General features: G+C 36.7%; 1 protein-coding gene and 1 long non-coding RNA gene across 7 annotated transcripts in view; both read left to right on the forward strand.

Moving 5' to 3' along the window:
- Positions 1 to 5,483: 5,483 nt before the first annotated feature.
- The window catches only part of negr1 (neuronal growth regulator 1), a 305,572-nt gene continuing 285,453 nt past the window's right edge, over positions 5,484 to 25,602 (forward strand). For 5 of the 6 annotated variants that reach the window (XR_015492707.1, XR_015492705.1, XR_015492706.1 and 2 more), the window contains exon 1: positions 5,484 to 5,842. Coding sequence is in view for 3 of the 6 variants with exons in the window: in XM_087255422.1 (XP_087111548.1) it covers positions 5,670 to 5,842 (173 nt within the window). In the remaining 3 variants the exon portion in view is untranslated. 6 annotated transcript variants of the gene reach the window in all.
- On the forward strand, positions 12,924 to 20,437 carry LOC147836427 (uncharacterized). Its single transcript, XR_015493945.1, has 3 exons — positions 12,924 to 16,723; positions 17,265 to 18,089; positions 18,627 to 20,437. It is a non-coding gene; the product is annotated as an uncharacterized LOC147836427 (long non-coding RNA).

Raw genomic sequence — 25,602 nt, forward strand, 5'->3', positions numbered from 1 at the left:
TAACAACAGGTTGATATGCATGCAAGGTCAAAAAAACACCTTCATTGTCTTATAATATGTATTTTTTTTACCTAATTATTCCAACAACTCCTTTGATTTGTTCAGCGATTCATTTGTTCCCAAACCCCTCCTCTGAGTGAGCCGAATCTCTATCTGTCAGTGATCATCATCTTCGAGTCATGATTAATCCTGTGATCCACCTCGCTCCACTAGTTTCTGAAGGGAAAAGCGAATTCATGTTTTACCAGATCCGGCACTTTATATTTGGCGATGTGTCATATTGACGTTGACGTGTTCAGGCAAAAAATCTGAACCCAACACGTTTATTTTATTTTGGCTATTTCGTTAAAGAATCAATAGGTTTAAACACGGCGCACCTTCAGTTTAACAAACCTCAGCTGGATGTTTTCATGCACCTAATGCTTTGTTACACTCTGCATGGAAGGTCATTTAAAAAAAAAACATAATAGGGTCTTAACTAATTGAAGTGGATTGAACATAAAACAATTCATTCATTCATTTTCTTTTCGACTTAGTCCCTTTATTAATTTTGGGGTCGCCACAGTGGAATAAACCACCAACTTATCCAGAATATGTTACACACAGCGGATACCCTTTTAGCTGCAACCCATTACAGGGAAACATCCATAAACTTCTTTACACTCATGCACTCGGACAATTTAGCCTACCCAATTCACTTGTACCACATGTCTTTGGACTGTGGGGGAAACCGGAGCAACCGGAGGAAACCCACGCGAATGCTGGGAGAACATGCAAACTCCAGAAACGCCAACTGACCCAGCCGAGGCTTGAACCAGCAACCTTCTTGCTGTGAGGCGACAGCACTACCTACTGCACCACTGCGTTGCCTAAAACAATTCAGTTGTGCCAAAAAAATCTCATTAATAGTGTTGTTTTAGCTAATTTTGAATAAGTAATTTGAACAAGCAGCAGTATAATTTTTAGACTGTATAAAATATTTTCTCACAAGACTAGGCTAACACATTTTAAATATTCAGTTTAAATAATCTCGATAACTGCTTGTGCACGTTACTGTCGTGAAACCTTAAAGGTCGAGAATATATGCATCGAATATGTTGTGTGCTATGGCAACTATGAGAACTGAAAGAGCTCTGAAAATGAGACACAGCTGTTCACAGTGAGTGTAGCTTTGGTTTTTAGAGTTCAAAGCAATAATAAATAAAAGTAATTTAATATGTTGGGGGAAATCTTAAATACAATTTTAATAAACAAAAAAAATCAACATAAACATTAAAAATATTTAAAGATTTTGTTAAAATGTTGTAGTTTATGTTAGAATAACTGATTTGAATTTAAATGTATAGCCTATATTGTTCTATATATTCTAAAAGATGTATGATGTATATATATTTACTATTAAGTGACTATAAAGTTTTAATTATTATTAAGAGGTTAAGTAGATTAAAATGGCTTCAAATTACCACAGGCGAATGTTAACATTACTTTGATTAAGCTTGAACTTAAGACTTCGCCTGAGAGTTAACCTGCCCCAAACCAGGCTAGTTTACCAACATAAGTTGCCAGAGTAACTAGTTTAAACTATCATAAATCTGATCTATGAAACCAAATCCGCCCTTAATAAACCTGACTTACTTGCTTTTTTCTAAGCTTTGTTTATGGAACAGCACCCAAATCTTGCAGAATGGCTGACTGTTTTGTATTCATGATTATTAGTGACACCAGTGGCTGATAAATGAACTGCAGTCAACAACATCGGCAGTTGGCACTGATTGAAGAAACTATTTTTGGGTACACTAGATTTTTTACATCTTATAAGATTTTCAAAATGTTATAGATCACAAACATGTGGACAAAATTTCTAGATTGCATCAGTTTGCTTGTACAGTGTGTAGTGTGCCGTGATTAATGACAGCACATTCTGTTGTCCAAGTCCATTTGAACACTTGAAGGAGTGAATAAAAACAAGTGAGGGAATTCGAGCACTCAGTGAACAGGAAGGGATGCTGTTTTATCTGTGTTTTTCTTGATAAATCCCTCAGATTAGATTTTAAACTTCTTGGTCGGACCAGGTGACAGTTACTTAACACTTAACTTAGGATTTCACTGTGGTCAGACGTGGAAATTACTTCAGTGTGCGAATTCTCTCTGTACATTTTGTGTATTTTCAAGCTTGCCACTCAATTTTGCAGTGCATTGTGGGATTGACTAGGTGCACTTCAGGACATCCCCTATGGTTTCGGACACCGCTAAAAATGGCTGCTCTCTCTAATAGTGCACTATTTAATGACATAGAGGATGATTTCAGAAATAACCTTTGTTCTGATTTCGTCTTCTGTCAGCTTACTTTCTGATTGGATATTGTTTTGTTCACATGATAACATCTGACTCATATGTGCTTTTGTCCTCAGGGTTCCCCCCACACATCAGGATTTCTGATAATTTTCTGATCACGATTCAAGATTGGAGGGCGTTCAATTTTAGGTCACTCTTAACAAGCCTCACACCACACTTTTAAGCTTTAGGACCACCAAGATAATCGGGACATGATTGTTGAAGGGGAAAAATCTTCTCAAAATCAGCCCAATTATCTTGTGGTGCATACCCAGTGTTCGCTTTTAGAAACGTTGAATCAACTGAATCATTACGCAAAAAGCAATTGAGTTCACAATTTCCAGTTGTTATAGAACTACCACAAACTGGGGGACACCTGCTGTTCACAATTGGTAAAACATGTAAATTCTAAAATTGTTACATAACAAAGCTTCATTTAATGAAAAAATCTATCCAGTTTAGGGGTTCGAGTGGTTCGGAAGACCCACCTCTCATAGACAAAAGTCCAGAATCTGTCCCATACATGAACTTGTTTGTCCTATTTTGACTGCTATGCCATCATAAATAGTGAAAAAACGCATCAATAAAGGCTTTAAAACCAAGCAGAATCATCTGTTGGCTGTCGCTTTAGCGAGACTTCAGCTAATCATTTTTGGCCAATGCTAACAAATATTTTCATGTAAGTGAAGTAATATTTCACTACTGTATTGTTTGTAAATATAAAACAAACATTTTACAAGTGACTTTTATTCAAAATTTTGATACTCATTCTTGAAACAAAAAATGACCAATGAAATAAGTGAAGTACCAAAAGTGAATAATGTTAAAATGATTTTGAATACTATTTTGGCTATTGCCGGATTAAGTACACATTGGGCCCTGGGGCTATAGCAAATCCAAGGGCCCCCCTTCTAATTTATATATATATATATATATATATATATATATATATATATATATATATATATATATATATATATATATATATATATATATATATATATATATATGTTGTTGTTGTTGTTACTATTATTATTATTAATTTACTAATTATTATTATCTAATTTTACACCATTTGAATTATATTTAAGTATTATATATTTTTTCTATTTAATTAAAAATGCCTGCAAGTAGTAATAACATTACATGAACTTTAAGGTTCGAACAGGCTGCAAAAATCGACAACAAAACAAAAAACATATGCAATACTTCCTAAATTAGTGCTTTATAATAAATACTTTGAATAGAGGTTTACCTTTAAAACGTTTCTTTAGAACTTTATAAATCCTAATGACTTAATATCTATAATATCCATGCTTCTAATATCCAAAATAGCTTATTGTGATCTAGCATCCTTATTTTATTTATTTATTTATCAAGAAATGTTTGCATCAAATATAATGTCAGATGAAAGTCAGCGCCAATATTTCATGGCTCCATATTACTGATATCATAAAAGCGGCAAAGTAAACATTCATGGTAAAAAGTTTGATTTTTAACTAGTTCAGTTAGACTTATTGTAAAGCATAACCGAGTGCATTGACTTGAGATAGACACTCCGCAACGATGAATATTTTGATAACTGCTCGTTTAGGCTATTTGATTTGTTGGCACACTATCTTGCTTATATTGTGTGATGGAAGGATTGTGCGGGCGCGCGCTGGTTTGATTCCAGCTGTAACCGCCGCGCGGCCGAGACAGCGCTTTAGTTGAGTCCATTCAGCGTAATTCCACATATCACAGCTTTTGTTACTACATGTACAAGTGTCCCAATGATGACTGTTTGAATTTTTTTTTTTTTCACTACGAGCTTGATTAGCCTACCTTTGACTGGACGGTTCTTGCCATACTGCCGTGATAAGGGACTGTCGTAGGAAAACTGTGACATCTGACCACCCTTATGGGTGACAAACAGGGCTATTCGATATTCTGATTGGGCTACAGCCACTTTTACCCCCCGCCAGTTTGGCACCGGCATCACTGTTTTTGAACAGCAGCGAACCAAAAGGAATACTTCACATTATTGACGAGAGAAAGCATAGCGCATGAGGCATTTCCCGCGTCATATCGCAAATTAATTCTTCAGCCAATCAAGGGCCCTCTTCTTCCATGGGCCCTGGGGCTTCAGCCCCACCTAGCCCTTACATTAATCCGGCCCTGACAAAAACATCAGTTGAGAAAGCATGAGATCATAGTTATTATTAAATATGTTTGAGAAAAGTCTTTCAACATATGAAGCAATTAAAAAAAGGATTTGAGTAAAGGATATTTCACGTTGTAAAGGATGTGAGACTGTGGTGTGAATTTTTTTTTTTCATCTTTGCACGACTTTACAGTTGCCTATACTTTGACATCATATAATTGAAAAAAAAACATCAGGTAATCACTGTTGAGATTAATATTAATAAAATGTTCAGTCTGCGTGAACCGGACATTTCTGAGACTTTTATTGCGGTATGTAGAGTAGAGGCGGGGCAAAAAACTAACGGTTAGAGGGGCGTGGCTTTCAATATTCAAAGTGCCATCAACAGAGATTCGTCACAGTAGTCCATACAAGGAAGCAGTGGGTCAGGCTGTCAGACCTTGGTTGAAGATGACCAAAAAAAGCATTTTATTTTTCCCAGTGGGAAAGGAACTTAAAACATTTTAAACTTTGATTTCATGCGGACTTTAAACGTTAAATGTCAGAACGTTTTGTTTACTTCTCTATATTAAACCACAGACCGACAGTTGAAGCCCCAAAATCACTCGGAAGCTATAAATAGAAATCTTTCAAGCTAAACTAAACACAAGTCTATTGCACCTAACCGCTAGGGCCACCGATGACACAAACAAGACCTGACCCGTGTCATTTTAAATATTGCCCTTTCTCATTGACTCGTTTTTGGAGACGTCACCCACTCGCCAGTCTAATCCAAAACAAAAGTCCACGTTTGCAGGAGGACGTCTCGAGGTTGCGGGGCGATAAACCCCGGGTGGTCAAAAACTCACTCATTTAAATAGTCCTGCCGTATCAAGAATAACCACCCGCTTAACTGCTCCATCACGAGCTACAGGGAACGGGTTGCCTGGAAACGGCCGCATGGCAACAGGATCAGAGCCGGGGGGTTGTGTCTGCTGCCAGCTCTGCTCCCGTTTCCCATTTCCTCACTAGATGGTGTGCAAGCCACTGGAGAGTCGACTTCCTCCCGCGGTCAGGTTCCGATCAAAACAAATCTGGAAAACTACACGGAACGCCATTTCTCGGGGTCTTCGCGGAGGATTAATATATTTTCATCCAGATATTTATATTTTTATTTTTGATAACGGCGCGGATCGTACTCCACTCGGCGGTGATGGACATAATGATTGCAGTGCAGGATGCGTGCGTCTCCGGTCAGTGGCTCACCGCTATAATTCTTAGTCTTTGCTGCTTTTTACCGTCGTGTTTGCCCGCTGGACAAACTGTGGACTATACTACGTCCAGCGAGAGTGTGGTCAGCAGACAGGGAGACACCGCGCTGCTCAGGTAGGAGGATCAAGTTGAAACTAAACTTGGCTGGCACCTGCTTCAGCCGCTCCGCTCTCAGTTTTGTAAACAACACTCGGCGGCTGATCCCCCTGTGCCGCTCCGTCACTTTTATTTGGGTCACAAACCTTCCCGTGTAGACCAGAACAGGTTGGGACTGTGATGATTTTAACGAGATGCTTTCTGGTTCGGGAGATGATTGAGTTGGCTCGCTTATAGCTTTGTAAAGTGCATAGGATGCTCTCTATAAGGGGTTGCATAAGGAGCTGGGGATGGATGGGGGTCGAGTTTTGTAAACCCCGCCAAGCGGAACACTTTGCACAATTACAATGAAGTCATTCATGATTTTCAGCGTCCGAAAGAGGCTCGCTGATTTTGCGTCCTACAAAATAAAGATGGATAAGTTGCGCAGAGTTTTGCGCGAGATTCATGTCGAATTTAATACATCGGGAGTTTGTATCATTTTTAAATAATTAATTCAATCAATCTGCGTTCACTTTTTAAGGGTGTGTCAGACTGTAACTGCAGGTGTCTTCTCAAACCTAAGTTTTTATTTTATTCCTTTAAGTTTAAAAGGTCTACTCTTGGCGTTTGCTCTTGGATATCATGTTTAAACTTAAAGAAAATGTCTTTTCATAACGTCAGATCCCAGCTGTTTTCCCCATTTGAACAGCCGGTGTATTTGCCACATTAAGGATTAATCTACTTGTAATCTAGGCTACATAAAAGCCCTGACATCCATTTACAGCATTAGATGATATTTTATAGGCACAAAACTTGGTTTTGATGCAAATTTCACTCCCTTTTCAACATATGTCCCCCTTTTCGATTCTAAATATATTTTAGTACAACGATGGGAGATCCGATTCCGAGAATCGGTTCTTTTGAACAACTCGTTTTAATGAACCTGTTCAAAAAACCTTTTAGCAATTCTTTACGTAAGTGCGTCAGCACGTGGTCCCATGTTAGTGTATAGGTGCATGCTGCTCGTTATTTATTCATGTGGATGAGTATGTGTGCATTGCAGTTAGGCTAAGTTTGTTACATCCGAGATTCAAACACTTAAGCGTTTTTGGCTAAAACGTTATTTGTGTTTCATTACATCTCTCGATTAAGTGTTTTACCATTAATATCTGATATTTATACAAACAAACTTCCAGGTGACTCATCTTGAATCCTTATGAGACGATTCTCTGTTCAAAGAGTCAGTGGCTCCAGAACTGCTCGAAGTGATTCAGATTGATTCGTGAACTAATCGATCAAGTCCTTTTTATTGAACTGGTTCAAGTGATTCATTGAAAAGATCCGACTGTGAAAAAAAACCGTCCGCAAGACGCATCAATGAAGAGTAGCTATAAAGCAATGTTTAAACCATTGCTTTCTCAAATCTCTGAATGTTTACTGTGTGTGAGGTATTTCAGTACTTGGGTATAGGTTGTTATATTAGCCTATCAATCTGTGTTATTGTGTCAACGCTTGAAACTACACCCTTCATCACGACGTCACTATTTTTTTTCGAGTTGAGCTTTGAAAAAGCAATTAGACTACATGGTTAGTCTGTTCATTCCTCCACACAAAATTGTTTGCTTGGTTTAAAATGATGGTCTACTTCAACCACTAGCAATGTGTAATAGCAGTCGATTCAAACAACCAGGAAGCCTTGATTGTTATCTTTTCTTAGTCCAGCTCTGCCTAAAATACACCTTAAATGTTTTTATTTTTGTATTGTTGCTACATTTTCAGAAGTGAAGGCACTTATGCCAACTCATTTCAACGTGACAGCATTATTGTATCTCAGAATTGGGTAAAAAAAAAATTGTAATAGGAGGCTATTGTGTACTTTGAATGGGGTTGTCATGACTGTCCCAGATGCCCAGAGATTGTCAGTATGTGGTCTTGCGAATGCTTGGTGCCTGTTCTTAAAACATGTCCCTCACCAGCATCACTGATACGCTGGGTGGAAACCTCCTTTTCTCCTCAGGCCACGCCTTTTACTGTCAGTGCTTATTAATCGGAAGGATTCTAGTGTGAGATTTTCTCCTCTGTTTTATCTCTTCTGTTTTATTGTTGACCCGAACAGCAACAATACTGTCCTCTGCTCTGTAAAATATTTAGTGGGTATGGTAGCATCATTGCTATTTTGCTGAGGTACAGTAGTTATTTCAGAGAGATCGCATCTGTTGTGTCAGCATCAACAATCCCATAAGAAAAAAAACAAACATCTTTTGAATTTTAAATGCCAAATGCTCAAAAAATTAATATTGTAGGTACTGAAGATTTGACTTTTTCAAGTGTATCTAATCTTTTTTTATCCTTGGCAGTGATGGGCTATCAAGCTGAAGAGCATTAATTATGAGGAATACTGTGATCCTCTTTAAATGGTTCTTCTTGGCTTTGTGCCAGTGATCCCACGTTTAATATTTGCTGTTTGGCTCCAGTGTATATTAGCATATACAGATAGCAGTGGTACTACAGCTCAGTAATATGATGGCTTTTCTTAGAGAATAATTTATGGTTATATATTGGAAGATCTAGTATTTAGTAGATAGGAAGTCAAAGTAAATTCTGTGTTGTATTACATCCTGCTCTTGTAAATATAGATAGCCCTGGATAGTAAAGGTAATACAGAAAGCTATTAGAAACCAGGAACTTAACATTAGGTATCTGACATTTACCAGCCGTGAATACCAGAAGGCAAGATGTAATATTGCACTTTTTCTGTTTGAAAGCCACTGCTGGAATGTATACAGTGAATGAAAGAATGTAGTTACCTTGTGAAAGAGTAAAAGCGAAGGTGCATGTGTGTGTGAATGTTTGTGTGAGTATTCAGTATACAGCATGTATGTAATACGTGTGTGTGTGTGTGTGTGTGTATATATATATATATATATATATATATATATATATATATATATATATATATATATATATATATATATATATATATATATACATACAAATATTGTCATTTAAAGCATTTTCTTTTTCTTTAAATGATGTTTACACCAAATATTCATTTATTAACTCTTCTGAAATTATAGTTTCTTTTCTAAAAATAAACACAAACATGTCTAAAAAACATGGCATTTCTACTATATGCTAAAGACTGCCACAAATAAAAATGCCATCAGCAGATTTCAAGTGGTCTGTTATATATTTCCACTATACACCATACTCGTTCCCTTAAAAGAACACTTCATCAGTCTTTATGATCATTTTCCTTCAGAATCATCCCAATCAATCAAAATGAATACATTTGGTAATACTTTAGGGACCAATTCTCACTATAAAATAATTGCTCATTAGCATGCCTATTATTGAGATATTGGCTGCGTATTAGTACACGAATCATAAACTAAATATTCTGCATGATCTTATTCTACATCCCTTACCCAATGCCTAAACTATCTATTAGTAAGGAGCAAATTAGGAATTTGTTTTTTGAAGCCAAAGTCATAGTTAAAGGATTGCTAATTGCATGAAGTGAACGTTAAATAAAGTGTGACTACAAATTCTTTCCAGATAGTGCTGTTCAATCACTTGGTGAAAATGTAGATACAGTAATCCGTAGGGCTGGGGGATTTTGGCCTAAAATCAAAATAAACATTTCTACTATTATTAATGAACTATTATTTTATTTATTTATGTTTTTTTTTTACTTATTGTTCACTGAAAAGTTTTGAATAGTAAATATGCTCACATATTACAAGTGAGTGATTTTTGAATGATTTTTGAGTGCATTATTTGATTTTAAAATAACTGAAGCACACACTATTGCTGGTTAGTGGTTCATTCCGCTGTGGCGAACCCAGATTAATAAAGGGAGTAAGCCGAAAAGAGAATGAATGAATGAACGTTGAACAACTGAAATTAAAACACACATTGCCTTAACGAACAGTCACTTCTTTCCTATAAAAAGTGAAAATAAATAACTTGGACCTTTGAACACAAAAGGAGCTGTTTTCAATATTTTTCAAATTAAAAGTAGAAAACAAGCAGTCCCCAGTCTAGTATATGCTGTAAATAATATTTTAAACAGTACATTTCTTGAATCTTCTGTAAGCAAGTATTATAATGTAAATAATAATTTTATTGCGATAGAAAATATGTCTTGTCAAGGCATCTCTGGTGCAGTTTCCAATTATCGTCAATGTAGTGCAAACGTGCGAGGTATAGTTACATTTTTTGAGAACTGCATGTGCGAAGCTTAATGTTGATTTCAATTACTTTTCAATTAATCGTCCAGTCCTAATATATTGCTATATACAGTTGAAGTCAGAATTATTAGCCCCCTTTTGATTTTTATTTTCTTTTTTAAATATTTTCCCAAATGATGTTTAACAGAGCAATGACATTTTTACAGTATGTCTGATAATATTTTTTCTTCTGAAGAAAGTCTTATTTGTTTTATTTCGGCTAGAATAAAAGTAGTTATTAATTTTTTTTTAAACATTTTTGGGACAAAATTATTAGCCCCTTTAAGCTAATTCTTTTTTGGATAGTCTACAGAACAAACCATCATCATACAATAATTTGCCTAATTACCCTAACCTGCCTAGTGCACCTTATTACCCTAGTTAAGCTTTTAAATGTCACTTTAAGCTGTATAGAAGTGTCTTGAAAAATTTCAAGTAAAATATTATTTACTGTCATCATGACAAAGACAAAATACATCTGTTATTAGAAATAAGTTTTTAAAACTATTATGCTTAGAAATGTGCTGAAACAATCTTCCCTCCATTAAACAGAAATTGGGGAAAAAATAAACAGGGGTGCTAATAATACAGGGGGCTAATAATTCTGACTTCAACTGTATATAGCAGAAAAATAAAATATCGCAATGTCAGATTTTTCCAATATCGTGCAGCCTAAGTTGGGATTATATTTGACCAGAAACCACAGGTCAAAACACATGAGAATTGTTGGGACACTCAGAATTTAATCATAATAGAGTTAAAGTTTGTCATCTGCAAAGTTTTTTAAGGCATGTTGCTTTGTGAGCATTTTAATAGTGCATAAATAAGTTTAATAAAGGTTCATTTTATTAGATTTATATGATGAAGACTGTACAATGTTATTTTACATTTGATTATTCAGTTTTTAAAAAACACAAAGCACTGTTTATTTCACTTTAATTGTGTTTATTTATGACTTATAGACCATTTTGAGCGATGCAAACAATAACAACAGTCCCAACGTATTCCTTGTTTTACATTTTTAGTTTCGCTATTGCTTCCCAGATTTCGAAAGGAGCCACATATTGATAAATAACGTCATGATATTTAAACATTAGGTTATGATTGTATTGCCTCTTGTTACAGTTATGAAATAGTTTGACAACAAGCAGGAAATGTTCATGGGCCAATGATATGACCACATTGAAATGGTCTATAGTTAGTTTATTTTATATTTTACATAAAAAATGTATTTATTTTTCAATCCTCTACACAAAATCATCCCAATACATGTAAATTAATTACTTTTTAAATAGAGCTATTAAAATCATTTGTTGAAATTGTATTTATATCACAATAAATATTGCAGAGAAAAAAAATATCGTGCAGCCCTAGTTTGAAACTTAAGGATGAGTAAATGTTCATTTTTGGGTGAACTATCTCTTTAATAATTTTGTTCTCAATAAATGTAATTGCCACATTTAACAGAATATTCCTAAAGAAGCCCCTTTTTTCCCAGTTGTGGGGGAGGTCACGAGTCTCAGGATAAAATATGCAGTAAATAATCATTGCTACTAGATAATGGTTATCTTCAAAGCAATTATACCTGAAGCGCTTCTGAAAAAACAGTAGTGCCTTTCAAGTAGATTTAACCTCCTTTCTCCTCAACCTGTCACTGATTTTCATGGCTTTTGATGAAGCAGGCTCAGTAGATACCAGATAAGCTTCTTTGTCCCCCAGGTGCTAGACACCCACTCTACTCTCAAACTGGAGAGCACACAGGCCTGCGCCGTTCACCTTAACAGTAATCCTATCATCAGTCCTCAGCACATTCACTGGTAATATTGAAGGCTCATTTGTCATTTGCTCCATACTATATGGCTAAGTATTGAGTTTCAGCTGGGCACAATAAAGTCCTCTCTGAGAACATTTGAAAACTGTCTGTCTGTCTATATTTCTGTCTAGCTGTCTATAATAATCACTTTGTTGATTATATATTATAACCCTGCAGTAATTGTATTCTATTCATTATATGAGGTTTTCTAAATTCATGTGATAAGAGAACATTTTTAATACAACTTAAAACTGTATGTTTTTGTTGTTGGTTTGTTTCTATTGGACTACATATGATATTTTGTTAATACTTCCTTCATTTGTATGTATGCTTGCCCTCATTTATGGTGGCCAGACTGACATGTTATTGGTGGCATCTTGCCAGTAGCCTCCTAAATATAGTACATTTATTTCAGTAAGAAAAAATACAAATTGGCTGTGCTCCTGAGTTTTTTTGAGTATCCTCCAAATTTTTATCAATTAGGTGTACAAGTGCTCCTAAGAGAAATCTTGGTGGAGAGACCCAACTTATTCAGTGATATACTTAAAAATGTACTTGTTTCATTACTATATGAATTAGTTCTTTTGAATAAATTAATCAGTAGCATCCTGTATTTGTGAGCGACCATATACTGTTTGTAAAGGTTATATTTACAGTATACTCACATAATGTTGTTTTGATATGTGTGTACTTTGTATATTTTTAATATACGTACACACACACACATACATATATATATATATATATATATATATATATATATATATATATATATATATATATATATATATATATATATAATAAAATGCTAATTTATATTAAGAAATGTGTGTATGGATATTTCCCAGTGATGGGTTGCAGTTGGAAGGGCATCCGCTGCGTAAAACATATGCTGGATAAGTTGTCGGTTCATTCCGCTGCGGCAACCCCAGATTAACAAAGGGACTAAGCCGAAAAGAAAATGAATGAATGAATATTCAAATCAAATTTTGATGGATTTGATACATATTTGATATAAACTTAAATATGTAATAAAATTATTTTGGATAGTTATGTTTTTGTGCTTTATGATGAATCTTTGCCCAGCACTATATAGATAATAGTTTTGTCTGGTTCTCTAATCCGATTGGCTGATAGCCTTGCAATATTTTATAATGAGAGCACTCGTACAGCTTCTTCACTTTTGTGTATTACTCTGCCCACATGACAAGATGACAAGCAGAGAAACGGCTTTTGGACAACAAAGTGTACTTTTAAACCTTTTTAGGCAATAATGTAGTTGTTTAGATTGCAACTATGCAGTTTATTCATGAGGATAGTGCCTATTTTAAATATTTATAATTTCAGAGATACAGCACATCGGCAGCCATTAGCCTGTCATACTGAGCAGAGCAAAGATGGTTGCACCACAAGATGGCAACAGAGACCACATAATAGGTCCTTAGGGGAGAAAAACTGAGCCTAATTTCAAACTACAGTAGATCAAATCATTATAAAACAGGTAAGTGACATTCTAAGTCAACCTCTCTCTTTTTGCAACAGAAAAATACTGGGAAATCTCTGTAGACTGATGGCATTTTATGCCGTTCAGCCTTACAATCTTAAAATGTGGGCAAAATCACCTGTTTTGTCATCACTTCAGACATTATACTAGAGAATCATTCAAATACTAGCTCTAAAGTGATGTGTTTTTAAGCAACGGGTTGTGCTGCTCTGACATCAGCTGCAGATGAGAATGAATGGCAGAAGAAAGTAGTTCCATGTATAAAAGGATTTTTGAGCCCCTCCGTGGTTGATTTTATTATATTTTTTATATACACAATTATGCCGTCAAACTGTTGTATACATGTAAATGAAATTTGACACTCGTAGCAGAGCAATATGGCTGTATATCATCACCAGTGAGACACTAAGACACTCGACCTTACACTAAGGCCTCGAGTCACCGCATACCTCCTACCAGTGCTGATATGCTGTACAGCCATATCGCATTGCTACTCGTGTGATGTATATTTACTTTACTTTTTAGAAATTAGTTATTAAAACTGTTGTTTAGAAATGTGTTGACAAAAATCTTCTCTCCGTTAAACAGAAATTGGGTAAAAAAATAAACAGGGGGACTAATAATTCTGACTTCAACTGTATCCATCCATCCATCCATCCATCCATCCATCCATATCTAATTATTGACCAATGGCTTAAATGTGTCTAATAATCTCTGTTCAGCACTAAATGGAATCTGTGTCTCAATTCATTTGTGCACAGTGCATTGCCATGGCTGCAGGTTTTTAAATGGAGTCATGTAAGCAAGCCTTAAATTAGTCCCTGTCATTTGCATAATGAATCAATGTGTGTGGATTGCACGTGGCTGTAAATGTTAAGTAGAGCTGGGTAATTGGAGGGACTGCATTGGTAATTATTAGTGAATAGAATACAAAGCAGTGAAGCAGATCAATAGCATTTAGGCTTTCTTTCCCCCTCTGAGAGCTTAATGTGACGTATCACTGTGTTGGCCAACAAAGAAATCAAATATTACTTGATGTAAGGCAACGTTGATTGCAGTTTCCCTTGAAAAATGGGGGAAAAGTAATATTCTAGATGATTGCGTCCTTTTGTATGGATTATTTATTTAACAGATTTCTTTGTCAGCTACCAAACTGAGAAGTGATGTTTTTGGTTTGATGTTTGGGACCATACAGTTGAACAATCTCTGATTTAACTAGCTTATTATTCCAGGGGATTAATTATATTTCCCAGTTGTTTTTCATCCCCAGTTCTACTTCCAACGTGTTTAAGGTAAGCACTTTATCAGCGTGCGTGTTTCCTGTGAACCCATAATTATGTTGTTTCTAGCACAATACTTTAACAATTGTGCCTGTAAAGCTTTTTAGAGGGCTAGTAGAGTTTATATGTCTTAGAGAGATCAATAGAACATCTATTTAAATACTTCAAATATCTCAAGTTAAAGTTTCTGCCAAGAATTTTGGCAATGCTTCACGCTAAGTCTGGTAGCTTTCACAGTTTTGAATGGCCATTGACCACATTTGTGGTTACATAACAGACCCAGATTCCCAGCTTAACGGAGGTTGAAGTTTTACTTTGTTAGTGTCTGTGAATAGGCCAGTATCTCGCTGACAATGCTAGGTCTTTCTGAAACTAGCTTCAAATGAGACTGCTACATTTAGATGATCACTTCATATATAACACAACTTTGATTATATCCGTTAAAAAACACGACTAGCAAGCTAATCAAACAAGCAGAAGTAGATCATGTGATGCCCCATTTGTGACCATCATGTGATGTTTGTCCTTCGGGACTCATTAGCAGCAGAAACGTCGATTTCACCATTTCAAGCAAAGTTTTACCTAACTAGACTTTAAATGAACTGTCACATGCAAGCTTGATCAAAACATTAAAATGGGAAACACTAATGAGAAACAAACTCGTGCCTGACAGGTTTATCCAACAGCCTCTGCAGCGTGAGTGACACCTTACCAGCACGACAGTTCTGGACGTTGGTAAATTGAACCAATCCTGAGCAGTTATCAGTGGCTAATTTAGTGGACCACAGTCTCTGAGAAGGAATTTGCAAGGTTGTCCAATTAGTGGTGAAAAGTGTTGGGTTGTGAGTGCATGTCAGCAGGGAAGAGAGGGCCAGTGGAGGCGTGTCATCAATCATCTCAACAGCTTTTGCCTCTGCATTCTTGGCAGACTGGAAGCTCTGCTCAGACTGGGAATGCCACACCATCATCACAGACTGTCAGCTGCTAAGATGCTCGCCATTTCTTCCAAACATTTTGTCATGCTCCGCATATCTCGCTTTGTTTTCGTGCCGCTTAATAGGTCTCGTTATGTTGCATTTTCCATTTGTCAGAACCAGAGAGGATTGGCATTATGACACAATATTAGCCGACAGGAAGTGAGCTTATTTATGAAATGAAAGCTATTGCCTCTTGAGAGGCACTGCGCTTGGTTTCCTTCAAGTACACGAGCATTTTAATTGCAGCTGTCAATGCCCAACCAACATGAACAATGCCGTCTAATTTGTACTAGCTCACTTCTTTTAACTTTCAGATCACCCAACTTTTTTTTGTTGCCAATTGTCTGGTGTGTTAAAGGTATTTGGTGTCTCTTAAACAGCCGGAGAGTCTTTAAAAGGCCATTAATATAATTGTGGTAAAAGCAAAGCAGTCAAACTGCCATTATTTAAGTGCCGCGCTGAGCTGAGAATATGTTTTCGTTATAAGAGCAGACCCACAATGCTTGCCATCGTTCACACATTGTGCGAAAGGCTTGTAGTGTTGTGCCAGTTGGAGAGTGCTCTTCTGCTACATCTATTTTTCACATAATAGTAGAGTTCACCCAAAAATGAAAATTCTGTCATTGGTTTCTCACCCTCGTGTCGGTCCAAACCTGTGAGAATAATTTCTTCTGTGGAATAAAGCAAAAGTAGTCTGTGTGTGTTTCCAAAAGAACTCTTTGTGTGATGAATCGTATTAATAGGCAATTAGAAGCCTGTCTAATGCCTCATTTCCACTGAGCAGTATGGTTCAGTTCAGTACAGTAGTACGGTACAGTACGGGTCACCTTGTTTAGGCTTGCGTCTCCACTGCCAATGCTACCCTTTTGGTAGATGTAGTGTTCGACAGAAGGTTGTGAAGAATTCATCTAATAACATATCACACCTTTTATGAACTCAAGTTCGTTATTTAATCAGTATTGATATGCGGCAAGTCATGTCTATATTGAATGTCTACATTTGTCAACAAAATGTCATGTCTACATTTTTAGATGCCCTGCTAAACAACGATTAAGGTGTCATGTATTGGCAGTGTATATAGAAATGTGAATTTTTGTGTTGTTATTCCACTGTAACCAACCCAAGCTCATTCTGGAAACGTAGCCCCGCGGACATTTCTGGAGACCGCGATTTACGTGGCCGGAGGTACGTAAAGGCCGCGTTTGTTTTTTTTTCTCGAGCGAACGCTGCAGGGCGGTGTGGCGCCGCTCTGCCCCTCTTCGCGCTCGCCGGCCGACGGCTCGCCTCCGAGTGGAGGGCTTTCCCGACGCAATCAGTTTGTCCGCCTAGCTCACAGTGTTGCGTCGGCGGAGCGGAGGCCCCGGACGAGGAGGAGGAGGAGCCGGCCGCAGTGGACCACGACCGGGATCGAGTCCGGGGAACAGCGGGTTCCGGAAATCAGGTGAGACGAAAAACAGAATCCGAAAAATAAGGGCGAGAACGCGGCGGGATCCGAAAACGCGGTCGAAATCGAAGACGGGGGCTTTTCCTTTTTTTAAAAAAATTTTTCCGATCCGGCGGCTTTTCGCGCGAGAACGGCGCGGGCTTGAACGCTGCGAAAACAAAAAAACGCTCGAATACGTACCTCCCGGAACGTAAATCGCGGTCCGCAGAAACATCCGCGGGGCTACGTTTCCACAATAAGCCCGGGTTGACTGTAACGTATGCTGGTGATGTCAACCAATAGCATTTCGTAGAGCTGAACAGTATGTCATTTTGCCATCGATATTGCAATGTTAGCATCTGCAATAAATCGCAAGATTTGCAATGTTGAGTCAGAATGGGGTATATGCCGAAGCATGCTAACAGGATTTTAATTTGCCATTAACCTGGGTAAAGCGCTTTCGGCGAATTGAATGGCAATGCAAAATCTGGTGCGTTAAAAAGTCTGTTTTCTTTAAAAAATCAGCGATATCCACTAGCTGAGTGATATCCGATTTAAAGTAGGTCTCAGATTGTACAAGAAGCACTGCATCAAATTACATTTCCCCCGCCATGTCTTTATTATATGAGCATTTATTTTACCCCAGTATATTCAATGGAGCTTCTGCGTTAGCCTGCCGATTCTGACGGGCGCTGGCGAGTAAACGGCTTTTTGTCTCGTTTTACGCTTGAGCAACTAAATAAATGCTAAAGTTTATTTAGCTGAATGACATTACAACATCGATGCTGTATAAGGAACCGTATAAAATGAGAAAGTTCACAATAACAGGTCACCGGAAGTGTATCAACATGGGAACAGCACTAGCTCGGCATACAGTATACCCCATTATAATTGAAATGGAGCTACAGAACGCATGATTTGTAGACTGACTGCTAAGTGTAACCATAATAGAATGAAGGTTTATCATTTGTATGTATTTTAAGGCCTGTGACTGAGCATTTCATGAGTTTCAAACATTTGGGCATAAAAAATTGTGATGTTACAAATATTAATTGTATTTAAGGTTGTCACGATACTGGAATTCGACACCAATTGGTACTGAAATTTTAAAAACGTCCATTTCCCGTGACCATTAAATCGCTGTGGAGCACGTCACATTCTTAAACAGCGCTGACTTGCCATTGTGTTCACGTGCTCAACAGAAATGACTGTGATTGGCTGTGAAGGTCATAAGTTCACGAACTCACCAATGTTTACTGCGTGTACCCACAGATACAGGGACACTTACAGGGACACTGGAGCATTTCAAAGTCATGTCGATGAGCTGGTTTGTCTATAAGCTGACATACGAGCGATCCACTGATGAATTGCGGCTTTAAAATGCTCCAGTGTACCCGTAACTGTAGTTATACTCAGTAAACAGCGGTGAGTTTGGTGAATCGATGACCTTCACAACTAATCACTCATTTCTGTTGAGCACGTGAACACAATGGCAAATCAGCGCTGTTTAAGAACATGCTTCACAGAGCTTAAATGTTCGCTGGAAATGGATGTTTTTAAAATTTCAGTACCGATTGGTATCAAATTCCAGTATCGTGACAACCAAATTGTATTCAAATATTTATACAGAATTTATACAATTATGGAAAAAAAAAGAAAAAAAGTTTTTTCTACTTAGAATTTTTGTCTTGTTTCTTATCCAAATATCTACATTTCAAAGTGAAAATAAGATTATTTTACTTAACCTAATGGCAGACTATTTTGCTTGTTTTAAGAAAAAAAACTTTTTCTTCTAAAGGTAAAAATAATACAGTATTTATATTTGATCTAAGAATGTCTGGATGTTTGGGCAAGAAACAAGACAATGCAAAGCAAAAAAAGCATTATTTTTACTGTACCTGAATAATGTTAGACCCCCCTGAAAACTGCCAAATAGAGCTATTCATCTTGTGAAACTTTAATTATATCACAATATTTAACGCAAAAAAAAAAATATCGCAATATAAGATATTTTCTATATTGTGCAGTCATAGTGTTCAGTAGTGAGTCGGGCTCCACCCTTTTGGTACTGCTCTGTTATGCTAGGTATCCTTTGGAAAGGCTACCAAAAAAGGTACGGTTTGATTTTTAGTATCTTTGACAAATTAAATGGACATAAATGCATACTGTAGTGTACCGAACCGAACCATACTTTGGTTCTTTGGGGTACAAAAATTTTACATTTTCATTTGAATTAAATTGTTTGAATTTGTACAAATTAGGGCTGTGCGATTTGGCCTAAAATCTAAATCTTGATTAATTGAACATTTTAACTCTATTACTAATAATGAACGATTATTTTATTTATTTATTTATCTAAAAAAATATGTCCTCATAGTTCACTGATAAGTTTTGTACAAATAATATGGTCACATGTAATGTACTCACAAAAGTATGCAAAGCAACGAAGGCTGCGCTGGACCATACCCGTGTGTTCGACGCAGAAGTACAAAGTAGCCTTAACAGAGCAGGGTCACATGACTCCACATTCGGTAGGGAAAGTAATTAAAATAATTAACTTAGAAAAATGTGATCGATTAATTGTTCTGAATGTCGATTTCGATTACTTTTCGATTAATCGCCCAGCCCTAGAAAGAATTAGCCACTTTAATGACAGTATGAAAAGTAGTTTAGTTTACTTGTGAGATTAGACTTGTTGTTCACATACTTTATTGTAGGGAATATGTTAGTTAACAAACACCATAAGACAACTTTTGCCAGTATGGGTCGCATACAGTATGTGACCCATAGTATGAAAGTAGACATATTTGGATACAGGGAGATGCTTCTGAATTTTTGTTAACAAATATGTTGAAAGAGTGATTTAACAAATCACTTATTAAGATAGAGATTCTTGCATCCACCTGGTTTTAATGTCATATTTATTTATCCATAACAGGCCTCAACTAGTTATACCAGCACAAAAAAACACTCAGCAAAATGTTATGCAACAAAATAGGAGGAAATCGCTTATCTTATTCAACACTGTAAACCTCTAAAAGGCATACAAATTCATACAGGCTAGGCCCAGCATGAAGCTCAGTAAATAACAGCTGAATTTTTATTTTGGAGTGAGCTGTCCTTTGTTATGTAACGCTTACCAAGGTGTTTGAACTAGTGTTAGATAGCAGAGGCTATCTAGTGCATGTCCATAGGGTGTGTTGCCATGGTTACCCTGGTCGGGTGTCATTTTCTGTATCGGGAACACAAGCGCTACGCAGAAAGCTGCGAGAGTGTCTCTATATGCATCACGTTGCTCACTGTTTCTTAAAGACATCTTAGCATGGACGCGTTTTTAACGGATCTTCCGTTGATTCAGCCTCCCATCTCTGCAGTGTTTCAATTTTCCCCTATTGCAGTATCACAGCACCTATCATAGTCCCTTTAAGGGAAATGGTCCCCCCTGTTGACTCTCATCTAGTATTGAAATGCTCTGCAATTGTTTCTCTATTTGACTGTCAGCATGGTGGAATATTTTCAGCTCCTCTCTGGCACTATGCTGTTACAGCGTAGCCGGCTTGTTGTTGAAATGCTTTTGTATGTGAACGCATTAATGTTTTAATCACACTGATTACATTTTAGTGTTGCTAATCCCTTTGCTCTGTAGCTGTATCTGATTAAAGCGTTCTCATATGCACTAGTTACTGCGATGAATGCGAGCGTGCTTTCAAATCTCTGTTATGAATCAGAGACCTTTGTGGGACGGACGTTAAGCTGGGCATAATCTCTGCCAAATGGTCTCAGAAAAAGCTTACCCAAGGAGCAGCCCCTGCCAAAAACGCTGAGGGAAGAGTGCTCATTAAATTCCTTATTCATCTACCCTCCATCCCAGCGAGTCAAATTAAGGGGTCTTAACACGCACGCCTTCATGTTACACGTCTGCCTCCTGCTATATCATATCTGTTTGTAGTTTGTTATGTCATGAACCATCAGCGAGGCTGATTTTCTTCTGACAGTTTGCGCCTTCGATATTGGCATCGAACCACAAAGAGCGAGTTTCCTTCACTCACTGAGTCTCCTTTTGAAGCGCTGCGATCATATCTCCCAGAGCAAAGAAAACATCAGGAGTGAATGATCGAGTTTTTCTATAGCCTACTTCTTCCACTACATTAGGTGGCAAAGGGTGTGCTGGCTTGCGAGAAATATGTCACTTAAGGAAGCCAGTGAGCAGAATTAGGTCATGCAAAATATGGCAGGGTCCCAGTGGGCCCTCGGAGACATCATTTATCCAGTATTTGTTGTAGGAATTAATAGTACTAAAACGCTTGCCCATCTCTGTTGATTTATGCACAAACTGTTTGCTTGAGATGTATGGAGCTAATAATATGCCAAAAGAGTGGTAATAATTCGAATTGTGGTAATTTGAATTATTGACAATTGTAAATTAATAAGTCAGAAATTTTATATGCCGTGAAAAATTGTTTTGAATTTGAATTTTTTTATTTCAGGGTTCAATGCTAAGTATATTTTCTACCCGATTGGACCACTGGTTCAGATTTTTACCTGCCCTGCCAAATTTTTTACAGGCCCCACAAACATATTTTTTCTTAGCCACATATTTTAAATAATGTGTCAAAAAAATTCTGTGAATCTAAAATTTTTAAAAATATTAAAATATTTAGCAGTAAAATAAAGCAGTATGGAAAATGTGCAGGTATTTAATTGCAAAACAAAAGGTGGCTGACTTAAAAGTGACGGCAAACTATGCAAAACATCACTTCATTTATTTCATCGTGTTGTACCCATGTAAATGTCTGTTTCCACAATGTTAGAAACAGACGTATTCTTTTAGGCTCATAATTTGATGTAGCTGTCATGTTGTCGTCTCTTCACTGTACTGATTTTTAAATAAAAAATAACATGCTCACAACATCCAATCAGATAAGAGGAACCGAAAAGCATTATGGTGTCTATGACTTCAGCATTCAAAGACTTAATAGCGCAAATTGTTTCTCAGTTCTAAGACCGTATTTGCACGCATTTACAAATAGTCACAGGCAAATAAAATTTAGTGACAAGGCAGCATTGGTCCGATCGGGCCAATAACGATTCTGTCTACTGTCCTGAGCATTTCCATCGGGCCATCGGGCAGTCCTTATTGTTGAGCCCTGTAATTTCATAACTTAAATAATGAACGTGAAATTTAAGATGGCTAAAATTTAAGATGTCTATTTCAAGACTGAATTTTTTTAAAGACGCATTTATAGCTTTCAACTTTCAGCCAGCAATCATGAAGCAACAATCTCCATGTATTTGTTCCCCCGCTATTATACATATACAAATTTACCAATTTCCAGAGACCCCCAAACTCGCCACCCTGGTAATTCGCACCCTGTAATTCGTCCAAAACCTTGGCAAAGGTGAGTGATTCTTAGTTTGACTTTTCGTTGATCGTCTACTCTTTCCTGTTGATCAACCCTGACCTACTTTCTGCTGAATCTAAATTTCATGATCTGAATTTCTGGTTTAGATTTTTAGGCTATTAAATTTGATGCTCTGAAGTTTTTCATCTTGAAAACTTGAAAGTGTATTTTTACAAACTGGATATGTGCAGTCTTGGAATTCAGAACACAAAAAATCTGAAGTTTGAAAATGCGTCTATAAAAAGCTCAGCCTTAAATTTTGTCTTAAATTGTTGTCTTAACTTTCAGATGTTCAATATACAAGTAATGAAATTAAAATTAAGAAACTCAAAATTAGATATTCAAACTTAAAACAACTTTTAACAGCACATAAAAATTCAGATTTATTAACTGACAATTGTCAAAAATTCAAATGAACACAATTCAAATTCAGATTGTTTTGGCATATTATTAGCTCCATAGAGACGAGTCCGAAAACTTTTCATTCACATATGCTGATTGTCATGTTCAGTTCATTTTAGCGTATGGCGCTTGTCACAATTCAAAGCAGCTTTGCAGAATTCAATTCAAATCCTCCCGGACAGGACCACTTGTGTATAATTATTGTAATGATGGCTTTTATAGTAGCTTTTTAGAGTGTAATTATAAGGTAGAATGGCATTACTGTTTAGATCCATATACTGTATGTGGAACAGACTGTTACATCTCTTCCACTTTCACAGCACCGCTTTCTTCTACTTTTAACCTGGTATCAAGAGAGATTGTCATAAAAGCTGAGATTATGGAAAAGCTGCTCTTTCAAGAAGCAGAAAAAGGGCTGCCTGGTTGAACACCTGATACTTAATGATAGACTGGAGCTAGAACATATAGCTAAATACAGATATCACGCACATCAGTTGCTAGCTGGAATATATTGTATACCTTACAGAGCAGGAAAAAGCTTTTTATTTGTGCACACTATAGCTAAAAAAAATTGCAGTCTTACTTTGGTAGCACTTTAGTTTATAATCCTGTTTTCTAGGTAGGCAGCATGCTATAGTTATATAAATATCATAAATTGGACACAAATGTACTAAACCTTAATCCTAGCTCCTGAGCCTAATCTTATATAGCATGGTACTTCGATAAGTACATTGTAAGTACATGTTAAAGTGATAGTTCGCCCAACAATTAACATTTTGCTCACCATTTACTCACCCTCGAATGGTTTTCTTTTTTTTTTCTTTTTTTTTCTGTAGAACACAAAAGAAGATATTTTGAAAAATGTTTCAACGTGGGAAAAACAAAGGCTATGGAAGGAAATGGTTATATATATTTTTTAATTTTCTAGGTAAAACTTTTTTTGTGTGTGTTTTACTAATTAAAACTAGAGTTAAAAATGAATATCATTTATGTAATTGTTATGAAATAGCTTTACCCTACAAATTGTGAAGAAATCCATTACATATTGAAGAAAAAAGGCCTAGAGGATTAAATGACGTCTGTTGTTAGCCAGAGGCGGCACGGTGGCTCAGTGGTTAGCAATGTTGCTTTCACAGCAAGAAGGTCGCTGGTCGAGTCCCATTTCGAGTTGGCATTTCTGTGTAGAGTTTGCATGTTTTCCCCGTGTTGGCGTGGGTTTCCTCCGGATGCTTTGGTTTCCCCCACAGTCCAAAGACATGCGGTAGATGAATTGGATGAACTAAATTGGCTGTTGTGGATGAGTGTGTGTGTGTTTGAACGAGTGTGTATGGGTGTTTCCCAGTACTGGGTTGTGGCTGCAAGGGCATCCACTGCGCAAAACATATCCTGGAATAGTTAATGGTTCATTCCACTGTGGTGACCCCTGATAAATAAGGGACTAAGCCAAAGGAAAATGAATAAATGAGTGTTGTTGCCAATGACTATTAAATAACTTAAGCACTACTACAGTTCTGTTTGATTCGAGAGGTAATCGTTGATTTTCATTCATACATGGTCGTCTCTCATTTTGGTTCTAATTAATACATTTCTTTCATTAAAAATAGCAGCCTCAAGTTATGCTTTCAAATGATATCACACATGAAAATATTTTTTAGGTAAATCAATTGATTCGATGACCCATTGATATAAAGAGTCTTTTACTTTATTCTTGAATGATCAGCTGTTTGAATAAATGCTCTGTTGTATTGCCCGATTGATGCTTTTCCCATTTAACACAATGCATTACATCATATTTTAGGGGTCATTTCTCAGCCGAATTTAATGTCAGATTAAATTTTGATTATATATATTAATAGCAACTTATAGACTATAATAGATTATTTATATTTGCAGCTGCATTTTACATTTGTCATATTACAGAGGTAATGTAAAATGTCTCAATGCTGCAATGCTTTCATAGAAAACGTAGTGGTCAGATTAGAAGTGCAGTAAAATGATTCTTATAATGTGGGACAGGTCAATTCTACTATCAGTCCTGCTATTCAGTTCATTGTTATTTTTGTATTATATAATAATATATTATATATATTATATTGTTATATCTACAGTACACTACCTGATAAATGTCTTGTCGCCTATCAAAGTTTTAGGAACAACAAACAATAACTTGACTTCTAGTTGATCATTTGAATTAATATTCTATATTTGGAAGAATTAATATCGTGTATGTTTCCCATAAGCTTGGAGGACTGCATCCATACATCTCTGCAATGACTCAAATCACTTATTAATAAAGTCATCAGGAATGGCAAAGAAAGTGATCTTACAGGACTTCCAGAGTTCATCAGGATTCTTTGGACTCATCTACAGTGCCTTCCCCTTCATCTTACCCCAGACATGCTCAATAATGTTCATATCTGGTGACTGGGCTGGCCAATCCTGGAGCACCTTGATCTTTGCTTTCAGGAACTTTGATGTGGAGGCTGAAATATGAAAAGGAGCTATCCTGCTGAAGATTTTTCTCTCTTCTGTGGCTTGCAATGTAATAGGCAGCACAAATGTCTTGATACTTCAGGCTGTTGATTTTGATCTCCCGCACACTCCCATACTGAATGCAGCCACAAACCATGATTTTTCCTTCACCAAACTTGACTGATTTTTATGAGAATCTTGGGTTCATGCGGGTGCCAGTAGGTCTTCTGCAGTATTTGTGATGATTGGATGCAGTTCAACAGATGACTCATTAGAAAAACCTTCTGCCAC

Source organism: Danio rerio, chromosome 6 (assembly GCF_052040795.2).
Source record: "Danio rerio strain M-AB ecotype USA chromosome 6, GRCz13ab, whole genome shotgun sequence".
Taxonomy (NCBI): domain Eukaryota; kingdom Metazoa; phylum Chordata; class Actinopteri; order Cypriniformes; family Danionidae; genus Danio; species Danio rerio.